This window comes from Onychomys torridus, chromosome 14, assembly GCF_903995425.1.
Source record: "Onychomys torridus chromosome 14, mOncTor1.1, whole genome shotgun sequence".
NCBI classification, from domain to species: domain Eukaryota; kingdom Metazoa; phylum Chordata; class Mammalia; order Rodentia; family Cricetidae; genus Onychomys; species Onychomys torridus.
The window spans coordinates 81,190,784-81,211,267 of NC_050456.1; the positions used below are offsets into that span (position 1 = coordinate 81,190,784).

Below are 20,484 nucleotides of genomic sequence, written 5' to 3' on the forward strand. Positions count from 1 at the left end.
CACCTATGCTTGTCATCTCTATAATTATGTTAGTTAGGTTATCCAGATTTATAAATACATAGGTCAGATGGACAGGGAATCTTCAAACACTTCATGGACCTAGAGAACATGGCATTTAAATAACTTAGAATTCTGTTGACGTGAGACACAATTGCTCCTGGCAGCACCAATTTGATCCCGAGAGAATGTTGGGCTTCTAAGACATTTCCATTTGGAAGTTTGTCTTCTTGGCACAAAATGGCCTACTGGGCAAAGAACTGCCCTTGCCTCAACTGCTGACAGTACAAATGCTGTCCTTTCTGGACAAGCGGGACACAAGGAAAGCGACCACTATACTTTGCCAAGACAGGGTAAGATGGTCTTTCAGAATTCCTGCTTCTGAAAATGGTCTGTCAGATACTCTAGGCCTGTAGCCAATTTGAATGCACCAACGATGCTGAGAAATATTAGGTGACTGTCCAGGCTGCTAGCTGTCTCTGTCTACTCTTGCAAGACTCCCGAAAGTTGCTTGCGTCCTTCTCCCATTTCTCAGGTATTATTATATTCCTTCTCAGGTCTTTGATGAGGTTGAAGATTAGCAGTTATAGTTACAACTTAGTATATATACATATATAATATCTTAGATAGAATATATTAAGTATGAGACTCAGGTTCTTTAGGATAGGACACCTTTTGGAATGATCTTTGTAACTTGCCACCTACCCATGCCCTAGACTTCCCTGGATTTTACTATGTGTTTTTTGCTTGATATTGTTTGCACTTATTGTAATTCCAACTTATCTAGGTCATTATCTCTCATTACTCCTGGACAATATTTGATAACCATCTCTTTGTATATAGTCTTATATTAGATTAGAACTTTCTTATTTAGACAAAAGGGGGAGATGTAGTGGATAGCCATCCCAGCATTGGCCTGGAAGTTCCAACCCCCATTGAGGCTTCAGTAATGGTCACGCCCACAAGGCAGGGCGAAGGAGGAAGTGGAAGACCAAGGATCAGGAGGAGGTCTCTCTCTTGGTTCCCTGACCCTGGACGCTGGAGATAGACTGAGCAGAGTTCTCCAGAGAACACCGCTGGACTGCACTATACCTTTGCCAGACCCTGCAACCTACCCCTTCATTTGTAAGTTAGCCCACAAAATAAACTTCCCTTTTAACTACGTGGAGTGGCCTTAATAATTTCACAAATAAAGACTCACAGACACTGAGATACGGATGAGATCCAAAGAAAGGAATACTGATTCTAACTTTAAGAAAGAAACCTATAAACAGCATCTATCTTAAACATTCTAGACAAATCACTGAGCCCAGTGTCTCACCTCATCTCTCATCTGTAACTGAGTCATGAGTTTTACAAAGCTGCAGGAAGGAGATTCTAGCCCTTTGTTTAACACAGCTTGGCTACGCACACACGTACACAGTGGCGCTGTGCCAATCACATAAACACATCCTCTATCACACATTCTTGATTCCTGCCAAGCAGTGGCTGCCACTGTGTTCCTCCATCTCTGCAGTTCCCATTGCTTCCTGTGACTCAGTGACCAGTATGACAGAGGACCAGCCAACTACAGCAGTACCTGACTGGGTCAGCATGTGCAAGCTACATGTGTGTGTACCTGTGTATGCCAGCATGTGTGTCTTGTTGTGCATCACCTGTCCAAGTACACACTGAGACAGATCTGAACTTCTTACAGCTGACAGGTGGGACAGACTAGTCTGAACTATTCTTTCATTTTCATGACAAACAAGTGGGCTGTGAGTCAACACAATGAAAAAGGAGGCAAGGACAAATGACGGGCTGCTGGGGGGGTCACACAGACACGGAAGGTCAGACGTACGGCTGCACTGACCAGGCAAGTAAGGGTCTGTCCTCACCAGCTCAGATGCAGGCAGCACAGTTGTCCAGCCGCCTTCCGGGCCCAAAGCACTCCGGTTCTGGCTGGGAAAGTGCAGAAAGAGTTTAAATGTGGTGCCTGCATTCCCTACCGATCTGTTGGCAAGATGCAGGGGGTTTTCCCATGAGCTCACCCTCAGACTCTCCTCCTGTGTGGTTTTGACATGTGTGGCCTTCCAATCCACAAGCTGGGATTTGGACCTAAAGGCAATGGTGCCTGTAGGGAGGATGAGCTCTCCTGAGTGGATAGTGCAGCTGTAGGAGAAGGGAAGGGAACAGACTAGCACTCTCTCTGTCCTTTGCCTTCTACCAAGTAAAGACATGGCTGCACGGTGATATCTTGGAGGCAGAACTTTAAATTTCTACCTCTCCAACTGTGAGAAACCACTTTCTGGGATTTTCAAATTCTTACAACAGCACAAATAAATTCATGTGTCTCCTACCACTCCATGTTCAAGACAATGTATTCACTTGTATTATTTCTATATGAAAAATGTTTTCATGCTAAAGCACGCTATAAAACATGTCTGACTCAATTCTATGAGTGTCATTCAAATCACACCAAAAGCTGGTGTTCAAAAAAACTTGTAAAAACAGAAGGCTAGTGGAGGTCATCTCCAAAGTGAGCAAATTTTTTTAACTTTAGATACATGTTCATCATTTTATGCATGGCTAAGAAAATAGTCCATAAAAGTACATTTTCATGGTGGGCTGTTTAAAATCCAGTAATAAATGTGACAGTATTTTTAAAGTGTTCCAAAAATAACTGGAAATACTCTTAGAAGAGCCTTTTGGACATCACTTGGTATTTCCTTTGAAGTTTAGTATATACTAAAATGTTCACTGTTTCCATTAAAAATAGTGATTTATTTCCTGAGAATACCAAAGTACCGTTCTTCTAAAACAAATTATGTACAGAATATACATATTCTATGTACACAAATGCACATGAACACAGAGTCAAGGGATCCATCTTGTAATCAAGTCTTATGTACTCATCATTCTCCTGACACTAAATCTTCATTTCTGAAGAAGTACATGCAGCTGGCTGTGCTCATCTGCCGCTGGGATGGTCCACTGCCTCTTCAGGTACTGGATGTCGACTGTGCCAGAGGCCCTGGCCAACACCAGGGCCACAAAGCTACCACTGACCTTCTCTGGATCCCCCATGATGGTCATGGCCACAAGCCTGCAGGTGAGAGAGAACATGAGCTGGGAGGTCAGTACACAGTGCATGACTTTCTGTTGCCCAAGTCTTCCAAAATGTCTATATTCAAAGGAAGTGTGAAATAGAAGAGGAACTAAAAAATGTTAAAACAAAATACTAGAACAAAAATAAATAGAGAAAATCTGTTGAAAAACAATTTCCGCATCTCAGGGATCTGTTGACTGGCAGATCCATGAACACAGCTCAAAGGATGCCTATCTGTGGACACCTCCCACCACCCCACAGAAGGGTGACAGTCCCCATCTGACGTTCCTCCCTGCTTCAGGAGTCAATATCTTCCAAGAGTGGGGCCTTCAAACTGCCTCGCAGGCCCTCCCAACCACAAAGGCAGTGGGATGATCTCCAATGTGGGGGTTTCCCGGTATGTCAAGCCTCCAATCTCAACCACAGTTGAATAACTGCCAAGGCCCACAATCCACTCTCCAGCTGAGGCCTATCCCTGAACTGCAGACCCTCCACCTCCTGTGAGCAGCACTGTGGTAATATATTGTGTACCCCACTAAAACATATCTGGGGATCAGAGGACAGAGCCAGCCAGTAGATTAAACATAGAGGCCAGGCAGTGATGGCACACATCCTTAATCCTATCACTCAGGAGTGATAGGATCTCTGTGAGTTCAAGGACACACTGGGAACAGAGCCAATTGTGGTGGCACACACCTTTAATCCCAGCACTTGAGATCTCCTGCCTTTGCTACCAAGGATTTGGGAGGCACATATGCCTTTAATCCCAGCACTTGGAAGGAAGGAAGAGGAAAGGTATATAAGGCATGAATAAACAGGATGAGACTGAGGATTTTGTAGAGGTAAGAACTTGTGGCTGGCTTGCTCTGCTTCTCTGATCTTTCAGCTTCACCCCAATGTCTGGCTCCTGGTTTTCTATTTATAAGACTGTAGTGGTATTTGCTCCGCCCATGACCTTGGGCTATATGGCTCAAAGGAGGCGGTGCTTCCTGCAGTTGTACTGACATCTTGGGTGGTTCAAATACCACTACATAAGACCTTTTAGCAACTTGTGTTACACAGCACCCATCCCATCATGTGTTCTAATAAGAAGCTGGGGCCTTCTTGACACCCTGGGTGCCCTCTCCATGCCACTGTCCCTACCATGCTGAGGGCACGTCTCCAATTCTACCCGTACCTCCTCCAGCAGAGGATCTCAGAAATACAATCTGAAGGTAACCTTGTCCCCACTAGATCCTTCCCATTACCAGCAATCCTTCTGCCATGGCCTCCCTAGGGCTCCTCTTGGAAGACTTTAAAATGTACTTGCATGTGAACCCAGGCTGGAGTGATTGACTGATTTTTACGTTTCTTTTCAGGGTGTCACTATGATGCACTGACTGCTCTCTAATCCCTGAGTTTAGTGAGCCTCCTCCTGCCTCCTCAGTCTCCCGTGTACTGGGATGATGGACACGAGCCACTATGCTCAGTCTCAATATATTTTCTGTTTCCTTTTCTTTTAAGACAAGATCAGGCTATGTAAACCAAGTTGGTCAGGAATTTCCCATGATCCCAAGCTGGCCTCAAACATGTAATCTCGCTGCCTCAGGCTCTCAAGTGCTAGGATGACATACATACATGCCACTACAGCCAGTTCTCTTGATGGATATTTAATTAGAGTAATACCAATCTACCTACCACTTTTATCAAATCTTGTCAATATATCTCTTATAGTCCATCAAAATGTTATCTGGGTCACTTTTATACTCCTTCCTTTTCAAATAGCAATATAATTTCTTCCTCACTGTCCGAAACTTCAGTTGAACCAATCAACAAAGAAGGGAAGAGGGGATAAGGAAGGAAATATGGGGAAGGACAGCTAAAACTAAGGGCCATTGTGGTGTCATATGAAAATCTAATACAGTAGACACTTCTTAAAATATATACATATGTGAAAGAAATATAAATTGCAATCACCAAATAAAGGAGACTAGACATCTCTGGACACCAAAATAAACCTCCAGTGTCAGGAATGGGTACATCTAATTGAGTTGTTGGCCAAAGGGGCCCCACGAGAACCCCAAACAATCCAGGCTATTGCTAAGGCCATGGATTGCTCCCCACAAACTGACAGCAAGGCCCCATTGCTGAAGACAGTACCTACATAACTCACTGAACATGGAGAAGTCAAGCTGATGCCTACCCAGAGCCTTGATCCCTATTGACTTAGTGTTCACAGTACTGGAAGGTACTCTGCACTCTACCAGGGAGAGACATAACATCAACCCACCTACAAACCTTGCAGTCTACCATGGCGGCCTGCCTGCAAGATACACTGGTGCATTAGCAGCACAAAAGTTGTAGGAGTGACCAAGAACCTGAAACTGGATAGGCCAGGTACTAGGGAAAAACCAAATACTGCTGTTCTGCTAAAGGAATGTAGCAATAAAAAATACTCCTAACAACATTCTGCTACATCCACAGGTCAGGGTCTTGATCAGCCATCATCACAGAAGCCTCCTTCTACAGCATATGGGAACAAATACAGACTCGTATCTGCACAATGTGCAAAGAGGGAGACACTGTGGAACAGTCAGTCCTAAATGGGAGGTCTCCATCAGACCCCTCCCCTCAGGGCTCAGGGAGCCTGTGGAAGAGGAGGCTGAACTGGAAGAACCAGTGGGGATGGAGGACACCAAGGAAACGAGGCCTTTAGGGCACAACGGGACTGAAGCACAAATGACCTCTAAGCCCGGTGGGGTTCCAGTGCTGCAAGGGGAAGCAGGCACAAATCCACAGCCCTAAGCCAGAAGCTATCTCGGTCGATAACCACTCTCAAAGGAGTCTGGGAACACAGACCACACCCAAGGCCTGGATCCACTCCCAGCAGCAGATGGCCAACACAAAACAAACTCAATGACCTGTGTGGAGTTCTCTTGTCTAGACTGTTTTTTAACCTTGCAGATCTTTTGCTTATACATTATGTCTTACGGATTCTCTGGATGTGTGAACATGCCCCAGCATATTTGCTTCTGGTGCTTTCTCTTTGGCTTTTTCCTTTTGTTTGTTTTGTTCTATTCTGGTTTGCTTTTATCTTATTCATTGTTGTTGCTATTATCATTATCATTATCATCATTATTATTGCCTATTTGTATTCTAATGAGAGAGAAAAAAGAAGGGGTATGGATTCGGGTGAATCTGGAAGTGGGTCAGATCTGGGAGGAGCTGGGGAAGAGGAAATTGTAATCTGAATAGATTGTATAAAAAAATCTATTTTCAATAAAAAAATTAAAAAAAAAAAAACAAGACTCTGGCATACACACACACACACACACACACACACACACACACACACACACAATATATATATATATACACATATATTCCAAGAACAAAATATAGGAGACTAAACAAATTGAGGTTAAGAGAGAACTCTGCTAAATGAAATATTCTATAAATACTGATACTTTGAACAATGGAACAAAGGCAAAGAATTATTTCAATGGGCCAGCAAGATGGCTCAGCCAGTAAAGGCACTTGCTACCATGCCTGATAACCTAAATTCTATTCCTGGATCCTATGTGGTGAAAGGAAAGAACTAAGTCTCACAAGTTGTCTCTGAACGCCACATGAGCACCACAGCATATACACTTGTGTGTACACACACACACACACACACACACACACACACACACACACACAAAGTAAATAAATAATAAATACTAAAAAAATTTTAGACAAAGTAGTATCAATGACAATTCACATCAGCAGGTTTCTTCCACATGCAAGTGGAAAGGATGCTTGGGGACTGGTGTGACTCAGGTGCAGAGAGCTGAAGGGTCTGACAAGAACATAGATTCCATGACTTGGGTTTCATATGTCCTGTCCTCTTTGAGAAACTAGAGGGAGTAAGTTGTAGTTCATTCAAACATATATTGAATCTGTAAGGCACTCACAGAAAATGTTTCTTCCTGAATAATAATGATGGTGGACTATTACACTACTCTCCTATCCACTGTGCTTTTTAAGACTATAAGACAACTGCATTTTTTTTTTTTTTTTTTTTTTTTTTTTGGTTTTTCAAGACAGGGTTTCTCTGTGTAGCTTTGCACCTTTCCTGGAACTCGCTTTGGAGACCAGGCTGACCTCGAACTCACAAAGATCTGCCTGCCTCTGCCTCCTGAGTGCTGAGATTAAAGATGTGCACCACCAATGAGATGGCTCAGCCGTTAAAGGCTAGGCTCACAACCAAAAATATAAGACAACTGCATTTTAAAGAGACTTTCACAGTATTGCTTAACTGAACACTTAGAATGAAGCTGATATAAAGTAGAATAGGATGGCCATGCTGTGTCAATCATTGCAGGGACACTTGGATGGAGGAACTGGAAGTAAAGTGGGTGCACAGGGGGTCAGAGGGCATATAGGAGCTCTGTGTTATATTTGGCTGCAAACTAAAACTTTAAAAAGTAGTTTGGCTGTATAGTATATAAGTGTAGTATTTAATTCAAACTTAAACTTGTGGTTTAAGAAAGACCAGAGATGAGGGTGATGGGCCTTGTACTCACCTGTCTGGAGAGATGGGCTGCTGAGCCACAGGACCCAGGTCATTCTCAAGAAGGTCCCAGACATAGATCCTGGATGCATCATCCTGGACCAAGAACACAGCAGGCCTTGTTGGGGACCACTGCAGGTTAGTAACAGAGCGGCCCCTGGTACTGTTGTCCCACTGCATGACAGGCCTCTCAGACGTCAGGTGGTGCAGTCTGATGCTTCCATCTGAGCAGCCAGCCTACAGTTGGGGTATGGAAACAGTTTTTCTTTCTTTCCCAACTAAATCACAATACCCAGAAAATTTTCTTGGAGTGTTCATTAGCTTGCCTTGCTTGTAAAATAACATTTTTACTTGCTTTTGTTTTCTGAATATAAAGGCATCAAACCTCTCCTTACAAACAGCGAGTGAGTGCTCACCCTGGAAACTGACACCAGCCATCACTGCGTTCACTGAAAACATAAATGAGTGTGTGTCGAGTGCCATCAACTCAGCACAGGATACTAACCAGGGCAGGCTCCACAGGTGGAATGTCTCCTTTTAAACAGTTATATTTGTACTGACAGTATGGTTATGTGTTCCTTTTAGATTGAAATTTTCATAAAACAAAACTCAGCTGGTTTAGAGAAAGACCAAATTATTAGCCTATAACGAGAAGATTAATTCTTCCTTACTCTTTAATCCTTTCCAATATTCAAAAAAGATGTTCTTGTATAAAATTCTATAATAATAAATTACATATTTTGACTAGAATATCAACAAGAGAAATCAAATTCTAAAATTAAATACAAACAGAAACACATTTAAACCCTAATTTCACATAAGTAACACAATTGTATGGGATATAGGAGCAAGAACTAAGCCACATAATCTCTAAGCACAATGTCCGGGTGTACAACTTCTGACTCAGATACAAAGAATCTCGAGTATTGAAAACTGGCTTCTCTGTATGATGTATTAAAGCTCTGTATCTTCTGGGATTGCACATGTAACCAGGCAGATGGTAAACCATTGCTATGGTCTGAATGAAGTTCGTTCCCACTGATTGCTGTGCTAGAGACTTAAGTCCTCAAAATAACAGTGTTGAGAGGCAGTGTGACATTTAAGGGATGGAATCCAGCAGGAGGTAATTAAGTGAGGAGCTTGTGGCCTTAGAAGGGATTGATGACTGTTTTGTAGGAGAGGGTTAACTCTCAGGACTGATTACTTCTGCTGGTTGACCATAGGCATCTTTCTGTTAAATTCTAAGTACTTTGCAACTGAACAAAGTATTTCTTGAGAGAGTTAATTTCTGAGTCAATTTGATTCAGTTTCCTGCTAATAATAGTCCATGTCTCCTTTTTAGATCTCTGAAGCCCAATAAATGATAAATTTGTAGACTACTAAGAGACCAAAACTTTCTAAGTTTTCTATTGGATTGCAATATTATGATGCCCCGACAGGCAAATAATATCAATGAAAAGTGACTTTCTTACCAAGAATACTGTTTCTTCAAATGGTGAAAATTCAATCACGTTAACTTTTATTGGTCTGACACCATGTTGCTGAGGTTTGAACACCTTAGGAGATACTTTCCAATCTTGTCTGGTACTGTGGCTTATAAGTCCCTGATTATTACAAGAATGCCAAGAATGGCCAAAGAAAAGTATTAGGACACAAGACTGGACAAAAGCATATTGCTGAAACAATTCAGACATTATAACAAAGGCAAACAGTAAGTTAATTTGATATACAGATATTCATCAGGTAAGGGCATGTGGAAAGGATGAAATGTAAAACACTACTAACCATGTCAGTGCCAACAACAAAGTGATTTGGATCTGAAGGCAGAAATTTGACACTTAGTGTTTGTGTGGATCCCCAGAATTCACTATCTTTATGGGAAAGACTGAAAAATAAAGAGCAGAGATAAACATGTGGCTTTTGCAAAACCTGGATGATGACAGTAACTTACACTCACCTAGCACGGCCATATATCATCCAATGAGGAGCAGGTATATCACACTTCTTCCATGATTTCAGCTACTCTGCTTCCTATTTCTTTTTCAAGTATTGCATGCTTGATCATTTCTGTAGATCCATCATCCTGTTTATTTTACTGATTCTTTTATTGACTATGTTGAATCTACTATTTAACTACCAGCTGGTTGAAATTTTGGAAATTACCGCATTGCTTCTAAAAGTGTATTGTACAGCTGCCAGTAGGTCTGACGCTGAGAGAGAGGGTAAATTAGTAGTTGATTCTGATGAATTCCACTGTGATGACAGTTCCTAGTGTGCTGATTAATCCTATGTGTGCACCAAGGTGCACTGTTTTCTCATGCTTCTGGTTTGTAAAGTCATCTTTTGCAGAAGGCCTGTGGAAATCCCATAACTCCCAGTTTCCCACAAGGCAGTTGTCCTTATGTCTCAAGGCCCCTGGGACTCTGATGTTCACATCCCAGCTTATAGGTTCCCATACACATCTAGCTTGAGGTCTCAGGTTCTTTCGAGTATCCATTTTCCCTTACCTAGGGGTGAAACTCTTTAAATTTCCTTCACATTAAAGGAGCAATGAATTTCAGAGTCCTCTACAGGGGTCTCAATTCTAGGTCTCTAACTCAGGCAAGCCCAGTGCATCTATGATTACACAAGGCTTGAGCCACAGGTTTATGGTAAAGGCCTAATAACCTGGCCTCCTGGTTGTCACCACTAACTCAAAACCTTATTATCTAACTTAACTTCTTTCTTTGTTCCTACAATTAAGAGATTTTTTCTTTTCTTAAAAAACAAAACAAACAAACAAAAACAATTATATTTGGAGCTGGAGAAATAACTCAGCAAATAAGAGCATTTGCTGCTCTTAAATTGGATTCTGTTCCCAAAACTCATATAGCAGCTTACAACTGTGAGTAACTCCAGTTCCAGGAGATCTGATACTCTCTTCTAGCCTATGCTGGCACCAGATATACATGTAGTGTACATACATGTAGGCTGGCAAAACACTCATACACATGATGTACAAATAACCCTTCTTCTTCTCATCTGTACTACCCAGTAGTCAAACTATGGTAGAAGGCAGGGCCGACTGAAGCCCCTCCCTCCCACTGCATCTATCAACTGCCCACCGGATTTCCACTTCTACTCTCTAACGCACACCTAGTTCTCCACGCCCATGCTGTTTTCCATAGAGGCCACTATACTGGCCTCCTAACTGGTGTCCTTCACTCCACTTGCCAGAACTTTTTGTACTGCAAACTCATACTTTTTCCAAGTTGATTATCCTACATCTCAAAAATGACATTCCACTTCTTCAGAATAAGACCCTGTCACCTCCAAGACACTGTCTAGACTGTCAGCACAGAAGCAAGCATGTCAAGGTCAACCACCAACTCATCCCATCATTTTCAATAGCAGACTTGCTGGCATTTCTAAGTATAAGTATCTTTTGCCTTAGCGCCATGACGTTTCTTTGTCAAATTTTCAAGGGTCAATCCAGTATGATGTCTTAGTCAGTGTTCTATTGCTGTGAGGAGAAACCATAACCAAGGCAAAGAAAGCATTTAATTGGAGACTGAGTTTTAAAGGGTTAGTGCATGGTCATGGTAGGAGGCAGACAGGCCTGATACTGGAGCAGTAGCTGAGATCTTTACATCCTGATCCACAGAGAGCAGGCAGAGAGGAAGAGACTGGGCCTGGCATGGGCTTTTGTAATCTCAGAGCCCTTCCCCAGTGATGCACTTCCTTCAACAAAGCCACACCTCCTAATCCTTCTTAAACAGTTCTACTACCTGGTGACCAAGCATTCAAGTATATGAGCCTATTGGGACCATTCTTACTCAAAGAACCACATATCACTTTCCCAGATAAGCTCCCATCTCACTCTGGACCCAACCCTTCCCTTCTTCAGGCTCTTACATGCCTATGCTCATGCTAACAACACATCATACTCTTATAACCATGCCAACAAGGAATGTTCAACTTCCCTGGCATGCTTGCTGGGATCACTGAGGGCAAGATGGCTACTACATCCAGAGTGACATTTTTCCAGGACATCCACACTCCACACGCGGCAGAAAGGGGACAAAGGCCTGGTGTATCAGTCTGGCCAACCACCCCAGTTTACCCAAGGTTGGGGAGGCTTCCTGGAGGAAGTTACAGCTAAAATTAATACAATGCATGGTGTGAAGTGAGAGAGTCTTGAGAAGAGTCCCACAGTAGCTCGGCAGACGTATGCAGTACATGAAGTCAGGGAATGGCCGGAGAGCATGTGCATGCCTGGCTCTGCAACACATCTGATAACTTCGGCTGATCGGCCTTCATAGTTCTTTCAATCAGGTAAGTTGATCTGAAATCTCTAAGCATGACTGTATTCACTGTATTTTGTGTGATGAAGAAGATGCAGGCTCAAAGATTTTTCAAGGGTAATTCACATACTAACAGTTAGCCTCATTGAGTAAATGACAGGAATATATATATGTCATTGGGAACCAATAAGGAATATATAAATACTATTAATACCAGAACATTCACTGAGAATCTGTACTTCATATTAAATTCTATGAATAAAAGCAGAAATATACTTTTTTATTTGTTTGTTGTTTGTAGTATTTATTTATTTGAGACATGTTCTCATATATCAGGCTGTATAGTCCTGAATCCTCCAGGATGTAGCTGTGCACTCCTCTAAGGGAATGGCTGATGTATTTGTTACCATACTTCTTCTCAAAACTCATAGCTGTTTTTCTCCAAGATCCATGGGAAAGAAGGGGTGGAGCAGACTGGGTTATAAAGGAAGCCCTAACTCTGTAGCCTCCCCAACCTTGGGTAAACTGGGGTGGTTGGCCAGACTGATACACCAGGCCTTTGTCCCCTTTCTGCCACCTGTGGAGTGTGGATGTCCTGGGAAAATGTCACTGTATAGTCAAGAATAGCTTTGAACTCTTAATCCTCCTGCTTCTATCTACCAAATGCTAGGATGACAGGTGTATGCTATGCCTAACTAGAAATAAAAATTTATGAATAAAATTTACTTCAATATTTCCAGTTCCCAAAACTTGATTTAATCAAGTTTAACTAACTTTAAGTCTAAATTAAAATTGGATGAAAAACAAATAGTATTTAATTATAAGCTAAGAAACATTTTATGAATGTATATTATTAGCATTATATCTGAAAAATATATTTGTTACATTGGCTTATTATTGATAATTCACACAGCAAAAACTGAATGTGAGAAAATGTGTCCTCGTTGCAAAAACGGAACATGAATTTAACAGGAAGCAGTCTTCCTGGGATGAGGGGCACATTCAGTCCCCAGTGGGAGTCTCACCTGTCGCCCAGCTGGATCACAGTGCTGTGCACCAATTTGATCCTTCCTCCAGGTATCAGACCTGAATCAGACAAACCAGAAACACAAACACCTCTTAATGGAAGCTAAACCAAAACCCACCTACAGTTGTCTGATTCACTTCCTTATCTAAGTATTTATAACCAGAAGGAATGCCAAAATATAAATACAGACAGGACTCCCTCTAAATCTTGTGGAGGTGCCTGTGCCTTGCTAAAGAGGAGAGTCAAGATTGCAGGTCATTATCAGAATCCCATGGGGCCATGATCCAGATACCCACACCTTTTCAGACTGATGAGAACAATGGGCATCATATGTACTGAATACTTAGTTCAAAATGCCAAATCCTGTGCTGTAAATATCCAAGGCACCTGTCATTCAAAGCCATCATCAGAAACCTCGAGGTTTCCAGAGTGTGGAATGGCCACTGGTGTCCTGAATTCCTCCTCTAATCTGATCAGCTCCTCTAACTTCCAGTCAAACACCACAGAACTGTGACTTCCAGGCCTGGCTTTATTTTCCATTCCCTCCTTGTTCTCCTCAGACATGGACCCTTCAGTTGTCTCAGCCGAATGCCTGTCTTAAAGCTATTCTCCCTTTTGCACATTCCTGCAGAGGGCAGAATAAGAGATGTATATACAGTGAAACAAAGTTCTAGGCAAGGTGCTCTCCGGAACCTTGAGCGCAGCTGAACTAAAAGCCTGCAGAAATATATTCAACTCACTGCTAGGAAGGGTAATTGCAAGTGCATTGCATGACTTGTCTCTTACATTCACTGTACAACAATAATGATGCCATCAGAGAGGTGGCAGATCTACGGATCAGGCCTGCTGCCAGCGGTCTCAACCACAACCACAGTAAAACTGGTTTGAATAGCACTTCAACACGACGTGATCAACACCCGGTTAGTAAAGAGCCTGCTTCGGAATTTGAGAACCTGGAGCAAGGCCAGTGTCAATCCTGGATTTTTTTCCTTTTTTTTTTTTTCAGATCTATCTGGGGATACACTCTTGAAACAGGCAAGATGAGAGGAGACTTTGTCATTATAAAATTAGCAACTGGAATTCAGGGTAAGATAGCTGAGTTTAAAATGCAAACAAACTAGACCACAGGATTCAACAGAACTGAATTGTTTGCGGCCTCTTAGAACTGAAAGGCACACCAAGTGGCATTGGAAACAGCAAACCATGGGGACCCTAGTGTGTTTCCCCACCTCTCCTACTCTATATGGGACACTTCCAAGTGGCCTGAGGAGAGCCACACTTAGTTAGTGACTCATGTGCACTGGGTAAATCCAAAACCACAGAGGAAAGCCCCAAACTAGGAGGACTTAGGACATGGACACCTGAAGTGTACTGAAAAAGAAGAGAGTCGCTTAAGTTATGTCACAAGGCAGAATGAATGCCAGCTATGAGCAGAACTTACGACACCTCCAGAAGGAAACACCCATTAGACATCACTCAATCACCCTAGCTAATGAGATGCCCATACAACCCTGATGTCCATTTTTCAGGTTGCTAATTACTTGTTTTTCAAAACAGATTGTGATATCTTTAATCTCTATTAATTTTAGCAAACAATAATTAATTAATTTTTACTTCAATAGTTACCTAAATCACTCATTGAACCTGAGATATCTGCCTTTGGTAATTCAACAACCACCTAAAAACAGAATATTGAAAAAATGAATACTGATACATTTTGTAACTATGAGACAATCTAAACAAAGAATAGCTCTAATAAAATAACATGCTACACTAGATCCTAAAAATATAATTGCTCCATAAAAAGACTAATCATTTGCTTCAGAACTGACTTAAATTATTCATTATTTTATCTTACTATTCTCCTCTCTCAGTAACCTCATTAGTAGCTCCCTATAAAAGTCCTAACACATCCTTTCACACTAATGCCATGCTATGCATTCCCAAAGGCCAAAGGCCAGGCATACAATTCCACACCCCTTCACAGAACAGAAGGTCTTACTGTCTTGTTCTGTTCTATCCCTGACCCATTCCCCAAGCCAGGTGCCAATCTCCTCCCAGACGGTTTCACTCAGCTGTAAGTGGCCCCACACTTCTACTTACCCACACATTGAGAATACCGCTCTCGTCCAGGGAAGCGATATGAAATGACAAGCCTGCCATTTCTAATGAACAGAAACAAAAATGAAGGCAAGTAGCTTTAAGTAAGCATAATGCTCTGCACAACTATTACTTGCAGGATTTTATGGGTGCGAGGGCTCTTATACCTTCTTGAGTAGAAAAGGGTGAAAGCACCAAGCTCTGCTTTTTGTAGGCAGATGTGGCCACCGGCTCTATGGCATGAAGAGGACTTTGGTGGTTCACTGATGTGAGGACTCCATCTAGAGAGTAAAGGCCCATAGTACCCACTGTGAGTCATACAGCTGAGCAATGAAATTAGCATTATATGTTAAGAAATATGCAGAAGCTTCTGGGTCTAAAGACCTGAATCTCTCCATAAACCTCTCTCCTAAAGCCACATGTCAAGGTCCATGATCTTGATTTTCAGCATCTATAGCAAATAGAGACTACAACATTGAAACACTTGTAAGAGAAATGAAGACCCAAGCTTGTGCCATTACTAAGCTGTTTCATCACTGAGGCAATAGATGTACAGTAGAAAGGAGGTCAACAAACTCCAAGACCAAGAGTACTATGAAGATAAGGAACTAAGCAGGCGCTCCAGAAGGAGACATGATTCTGAGGTCAGAAGCCTCCAGAACAGGCTGGGGAAAGAGGGGCATACAAGAGGGCCTTAGGGAAGTGCTGTTTACGGGCAAGTTATGAGGGCAGAGAAGAGCACAGACTGGGAACACAGCAGTGCTGGCCAGAGCATAGGACCAATCTGTCTTAAACAGGCACATAGCCACTACCAGAAGTACTGCCACCCACAAATGAATAGAACAGTTGCCTACAGAATATCTGGGAGTCAGAAATTTAAATTCCATGTGCAGGTACTACAGGAAGAAATTAAAATAAAGAAATCAAAGAATTATCAGGTGTGACTATTCTCCTGCCCTGCCCCAACCCCGAAGAAAACACAAAGCAGAGACAAGCAATCTGAGATGAATGAGATCTTTGCAGACCGCTTTAGAAAATGCACTTAAAACAACAAACAAATCACACCCAAAATCAAAACCCCACATAGAAACAGAAAAAAAATGGGAGTGTTGGATTGAACTTAAGAAAAAGCTAATGAACAATGAAGAGGCATTATAGGCCTCCGAAGGGGGAGATTCACACGGGACGTGTAGGAGCCACACGTGACAACAGCCAGCTCTCCTTTAGAAGCTCCACAGTTCACACTCCTGAGCTCTGCGGATGATATTTACATGGCAAAAGGAAACAGAGGAAGCCCTTTCACAGAGCAGCTTATTAGTCATCACTCTGTACGCATCTGTGGATTCAACAACCATGACTGGAAATGTGTGGAAGAATAACTGTCCTGTACTCAACATGTGCAGACTTTTCTTGTCGTTGTTCACTCAGCACTGGGGCACAACAGCTACTCACACATCATATACACAGTCATCTAGAGATAACATCAAGTACAAGGAGAACGTGCCCGAGTTATAGCAAATGCTGTGTCACTTATACAAGGAGGCATCTGAAGGGAGGGAAGTCACACTAGTGCCCTGCCAATACCATGCACAGCTTAGGAATTTCGTGCTTTGAAAACAATGCTGGATTCATGTTTATTATATAAGCAGTTAAAAAACATCATGTTTTAAAAGGCATCTTCTGGATTGTGTGATAGTTTTAATTGTCTAGCTTAACACAATCTAGAATCACGTGTGATTCTCAATGAGGATGGTCAAAGTCAAGCTGGACTGTGGGTATCCCTGTGAGTAGGCACCATTCCCTGGGCTGAGCACTAAACTTAGAAAAGGAGAGATTAAGCTGAGCTGTGGCATGTGGCATCCCATTGCTCTCTGCTTCTGACTGGGGACACAATGTGACCAACTCCCACCACTGCAACTTCTCTGCTGTGATGAAACATAACCTGGATTGTGAGCCGACTAAATACCTTTGCCTTTAAGGTGCCTTTTTGGGGTAGTTTATTATAGCATCAGGAAAGAAAACTTAAGAGTCTGAGTCATATAATAAATGTTTATGTTCTCTTCTGTTTGAAGAAAAGATACTTTTTATAATAGCATCAAAATCCATATGGTACCTATCATTGCAAACACTCTCCATAGCAACAAGATCTCCCGAAAAGGGCAAAAATTGGTTAGTATAGAATAAAATGGCTTGCTCCCTTTCCATGTAAAGCACAGATAAAAATACAGCACACAGAGAGGAGACATTACCTGTGACGTTCAGAGTGCTTGGAGAGGGGCACAAATAAACCAATTTAAAGCCTTACTTAGTTAAAAGGATGAAAAGAATCACAGAATAGGAGAAAATACTTGCAAAACCCTTCCCTCATAAGTGTTTTATCAAAATATATAAAATTCAACTACCAGAAAACAAGCAATTTTAAAATAGGGAAAGACCTTAACAGGTACTTTACCAAAAGAACTCGCAGATGGTATATGAGCATAAGGAAAGACAGGACTGGTCCGCCTGTCACAGGAAAATGTGACCATGCAGACTGACCCAAATCTACAGCAATGGTCATGCTGAGTGCTGATGAGGGTGTGGAGCAGCAGCAGGGCCTCACTGCCCGCCTGTGGGAATGCAGATGGCAAGCTCTCACTATGCAACCCGGGAATCGAGTTCTTTAGTCGACAAACTGTCTGACAAGATCAGCTTAAGAACAGGTTAACTCCGGCACACCCTTCCAGGACACAGTCCATCGCATCAGGGAAGCATGGCAGCAGGGCCTTACGATGGTTGGAGCATTACCTCTACAGTCAGGGAGCAGAGAGAGATCCGTGGTCAAATTCCATCAGAGTTAAAATATTCTGTCTTTGAGGGAAAATTTTATAAAAAGGAATGTGGAGTATGACTAAAAACAGGTAAAACATATCCAGAATATATAAAACTTCAAAACTTAATAGGTGGGGATAGAGCTCAGACTATAAAGTGCTGGCCCAGCAAATGCCAGGTCCTGGGTCCAAGCTCTAGCACCACAGCAATAACATAAAATAAATTTTGCCAGAAATGAATCATGCTGCAATCTCAGCACCTGAGAGGCTGAGGTAAGAGGATTGTTGCAAGCTTGAGATAGCCAGTACTCCATAACATAACTTCTCTCCAAAAACAAACGAACTTAAGAAAACAATCCAACAAAAAAAATGAGCAAAGACTTGAACAGGCATAATCAACAAAAATATTTAGTTGATAAAAAAGCACATGAAGATAAATTTAGGATCATTAGTTATCCAGTGAAAGTCAAAACCCACAAAATTAAAACTGCATGATTACTAAACAACCAGCTAAACACCACCACCCGAGAGGACCAGTGCTGGTGAGGTACGGAGCAACAGCTGGCACACTGCAACAGAGCTCCAGGGAGCTGAGGGAGTGCACTCTGCAACTCTGCAGTGAAGAACCCCAAATGACATGTGAGAGTTTAGTCCTCTAGCATCTGGACAAAGAGACTGGGGACAGAATAATGACAGAAAACAGACCGATGGCCTGCGGGTAAAGACAGAACACCGAGCACTCGAGTAATGTCGCATGCTCCTGAGACTGAACAGGGAAGAGACAAGACTGGAGAAGAGAGAGAATGAGAAGGTCTACGCCTGCTCTCTCAGCCAACGGGACATTAGCTCCTATGGGAAGAGGCCAGTCAACAAAGGCCACAGTGCCAAAGCCTAAGCCAGATGGCTCTGGGTTCAGGGTCTGCCTGTGCAGTCAGTGTGGCACAGATGAACATTTCACCCTTCTAAGCAACAGGGACACAGGGCTAGTACAAGAACAGAATGAGGCCGTGTACCTAAAGCACTTAGAAGACCTACAGGTGAGAAATGCTTCCCCTTTGTATATGTATGTGTTTGTGTGTGTACATGTGTGAGTGGGTACATGTACAGGCACGTATAGAGATCAGGGGCTACATCAGGTGTCTTCCATGCTATTTTTTTGTTTTTTGAGACAGGGCCTCTCATTGGGCCTAGAGCAGTGGTTCTCACCCTTGCCAATGTTGTGAACATTTAATACAGTTCCTCATGTGTGGTGACCCCCAATTATAAAATTATTTTCATTGCTACTTCGTAACTGTAATTTTGCAACAGTTATAAATCATAATGTAAGCAGGATGTCTGATATGCAGCCCTGTGAAAGGGTTGCTTGAACCCCAAAGGGGCTGCAACAAACAGGTTGAGGATCACTGGCCTAGAGCTGGCTAGCTGGTGAGACTAGCTAGCCAGTGAGTCCTTCTAACTCCCCAGTGAGATCACAGGTGTGTACCAATACACACAGCCAAAAGGGGTGTGAGTGCTGGGGATCTGAACTCAGGTCTCATATTGCACAACAAACATTTTACCCACTGAATTATCTTCCTAGCCCCAGGAAATGGGTTTTGTTATTATTGTCATGGTGACTGTGGTCTAAAACGGTATGATGCTCATGTAGGTGAAACAAAGGGTCTGCCCCCAAGAGGAAACTCTCTTTACTTCATCACTTCAAGCATTCCCTTGGCTACCTAGGACACTGCAGTTAGGAGCGGGGTGCAGCTCAGTGCATAGCACCTACCTAGGCCTTGAGTTTGGTCCTCGAAACCATGATCAATCAACTAATCAATCTAAAATTGATTTTGCTGGGGATTTTTTAGAATACAAACATTTAACATGAAAGAGCACCCCAAACTTTGCTGGCCACTCAATGAGTACTGCTTGAATGGATTTGGTTTTCTCTGTTTATCAGATTCCTCTTTGTCCAGAGTCAAACCTCATCCTCTGGAAAATCTGAATCAATAAAAGCAGATAAAGTTAAAACCTTAGTCCTCAAAGTCGCCCAGGCTTTTCTAGAGAACAGACAACACTAACCTGTGGAAAACGTTGGGGTCCTGAAGGCCCAGAGACAATTGCTTAGTCTCACATAATGGTGTATCCTGGAGTCTTCTCTTAAGTCCCAAAGGACCACAGAGCCATGTACTGTTCCCGCAAACAGTAAAAATGCTTTTAAAGGGCTAAAGCAGCAACATGTGACCTGAAAAGTAAATCACAGAAAGTTACTGGCTAAAAAATATGATAACCACATTCATAGAAATTAGTTCACTAAGTATGGTATCTGACACAGATTAAGATCCTCACAGGACATGGTTAAATACAACACAGACCTATGCATATAAAATAAATTTCACTTGGCCAAGTATGAGTTTTTTCACATGGATGGTAGAATAAGAAATCCACTCTGTAGGAATATGATCACAAATAAGGCATCTAGCAGACATCTGGATACATAAAATGTGCTTAATGACTCTTTCCATTCAGTGCAACCGTCTGGACCTCAAACGTGGTAAGTCCATTGTTTGACGTTTTATTTATGGTTTATACTGCAAACTTTCAAGACTCTAAAATGGCACCTGAAAAGGTGTTCTTCACATATTTGGAAGAAACCGATGGTTTGG

At 42.3% G+C, this 20,484-nt stretch overlaps 1 protein-coding gene across 5 annotated transcripts in view; it reads right to left on the reverse strand.

Moving 5' to 3' along the window:
* The window catches only part of Dync2i1 (dynein 2 intermediate chain 1), a 67,066-nt gene that overhangs the window by 12,882 nt on the left and 33,700 nt on the right, over window positions 1-20,484 (reverse strand). For 4 of the 5 annotated variants that reach the window (XM_036205920.1, XM_036205918.1, XM_036205916.1 and 1 more), the window contains exons 14-23: window positions 19,901-20,063; window positions 15,197-15,310; window positions 15,033-15,094; window positions 14,556-14,607; window positions 12,928-12,988; window positions 9,405-9,504; window positions 9,092-9,223; window positions 7,633-7,856; window positions 2,028-3,082; window positions 1,875-1,938 (exon numbers count right to left, since the gene is read on the reverse strand). In XM_036205920.1, the coding sequence (XP_036061813.1) occupies window positions 2,914-3,082; window positions 7,633-7,856; window positions 9,092-9,223; window positions 9,405-9,504; window positions 12,928-12,988; window positions 14,556-14,607; window positions 15,033-15,094; window positions 15,197-15,310; window positions 19,901-20,063 (1,077 nt within the window). In that variant the 3' untranslated portion in view covers window positions 1,875-1,938; window positions 2,028-2,913. The remainder of the gene's footprint in view (window positions 1-1,874; window positions 1,939-2,027; window positions 3,083-7,632; window positions 7,857-9,091; window positions 9,224-9,404; window positions 9,505-12,927; window positions 12,989-14,555; window positions 14,608-15,032; window positions 15,095-15,196; window positions 15,311-19,900; window positions 20,064-20,484) is intronic. The other variant, XM_036205919.1, reaches the window with a different exon arrangement.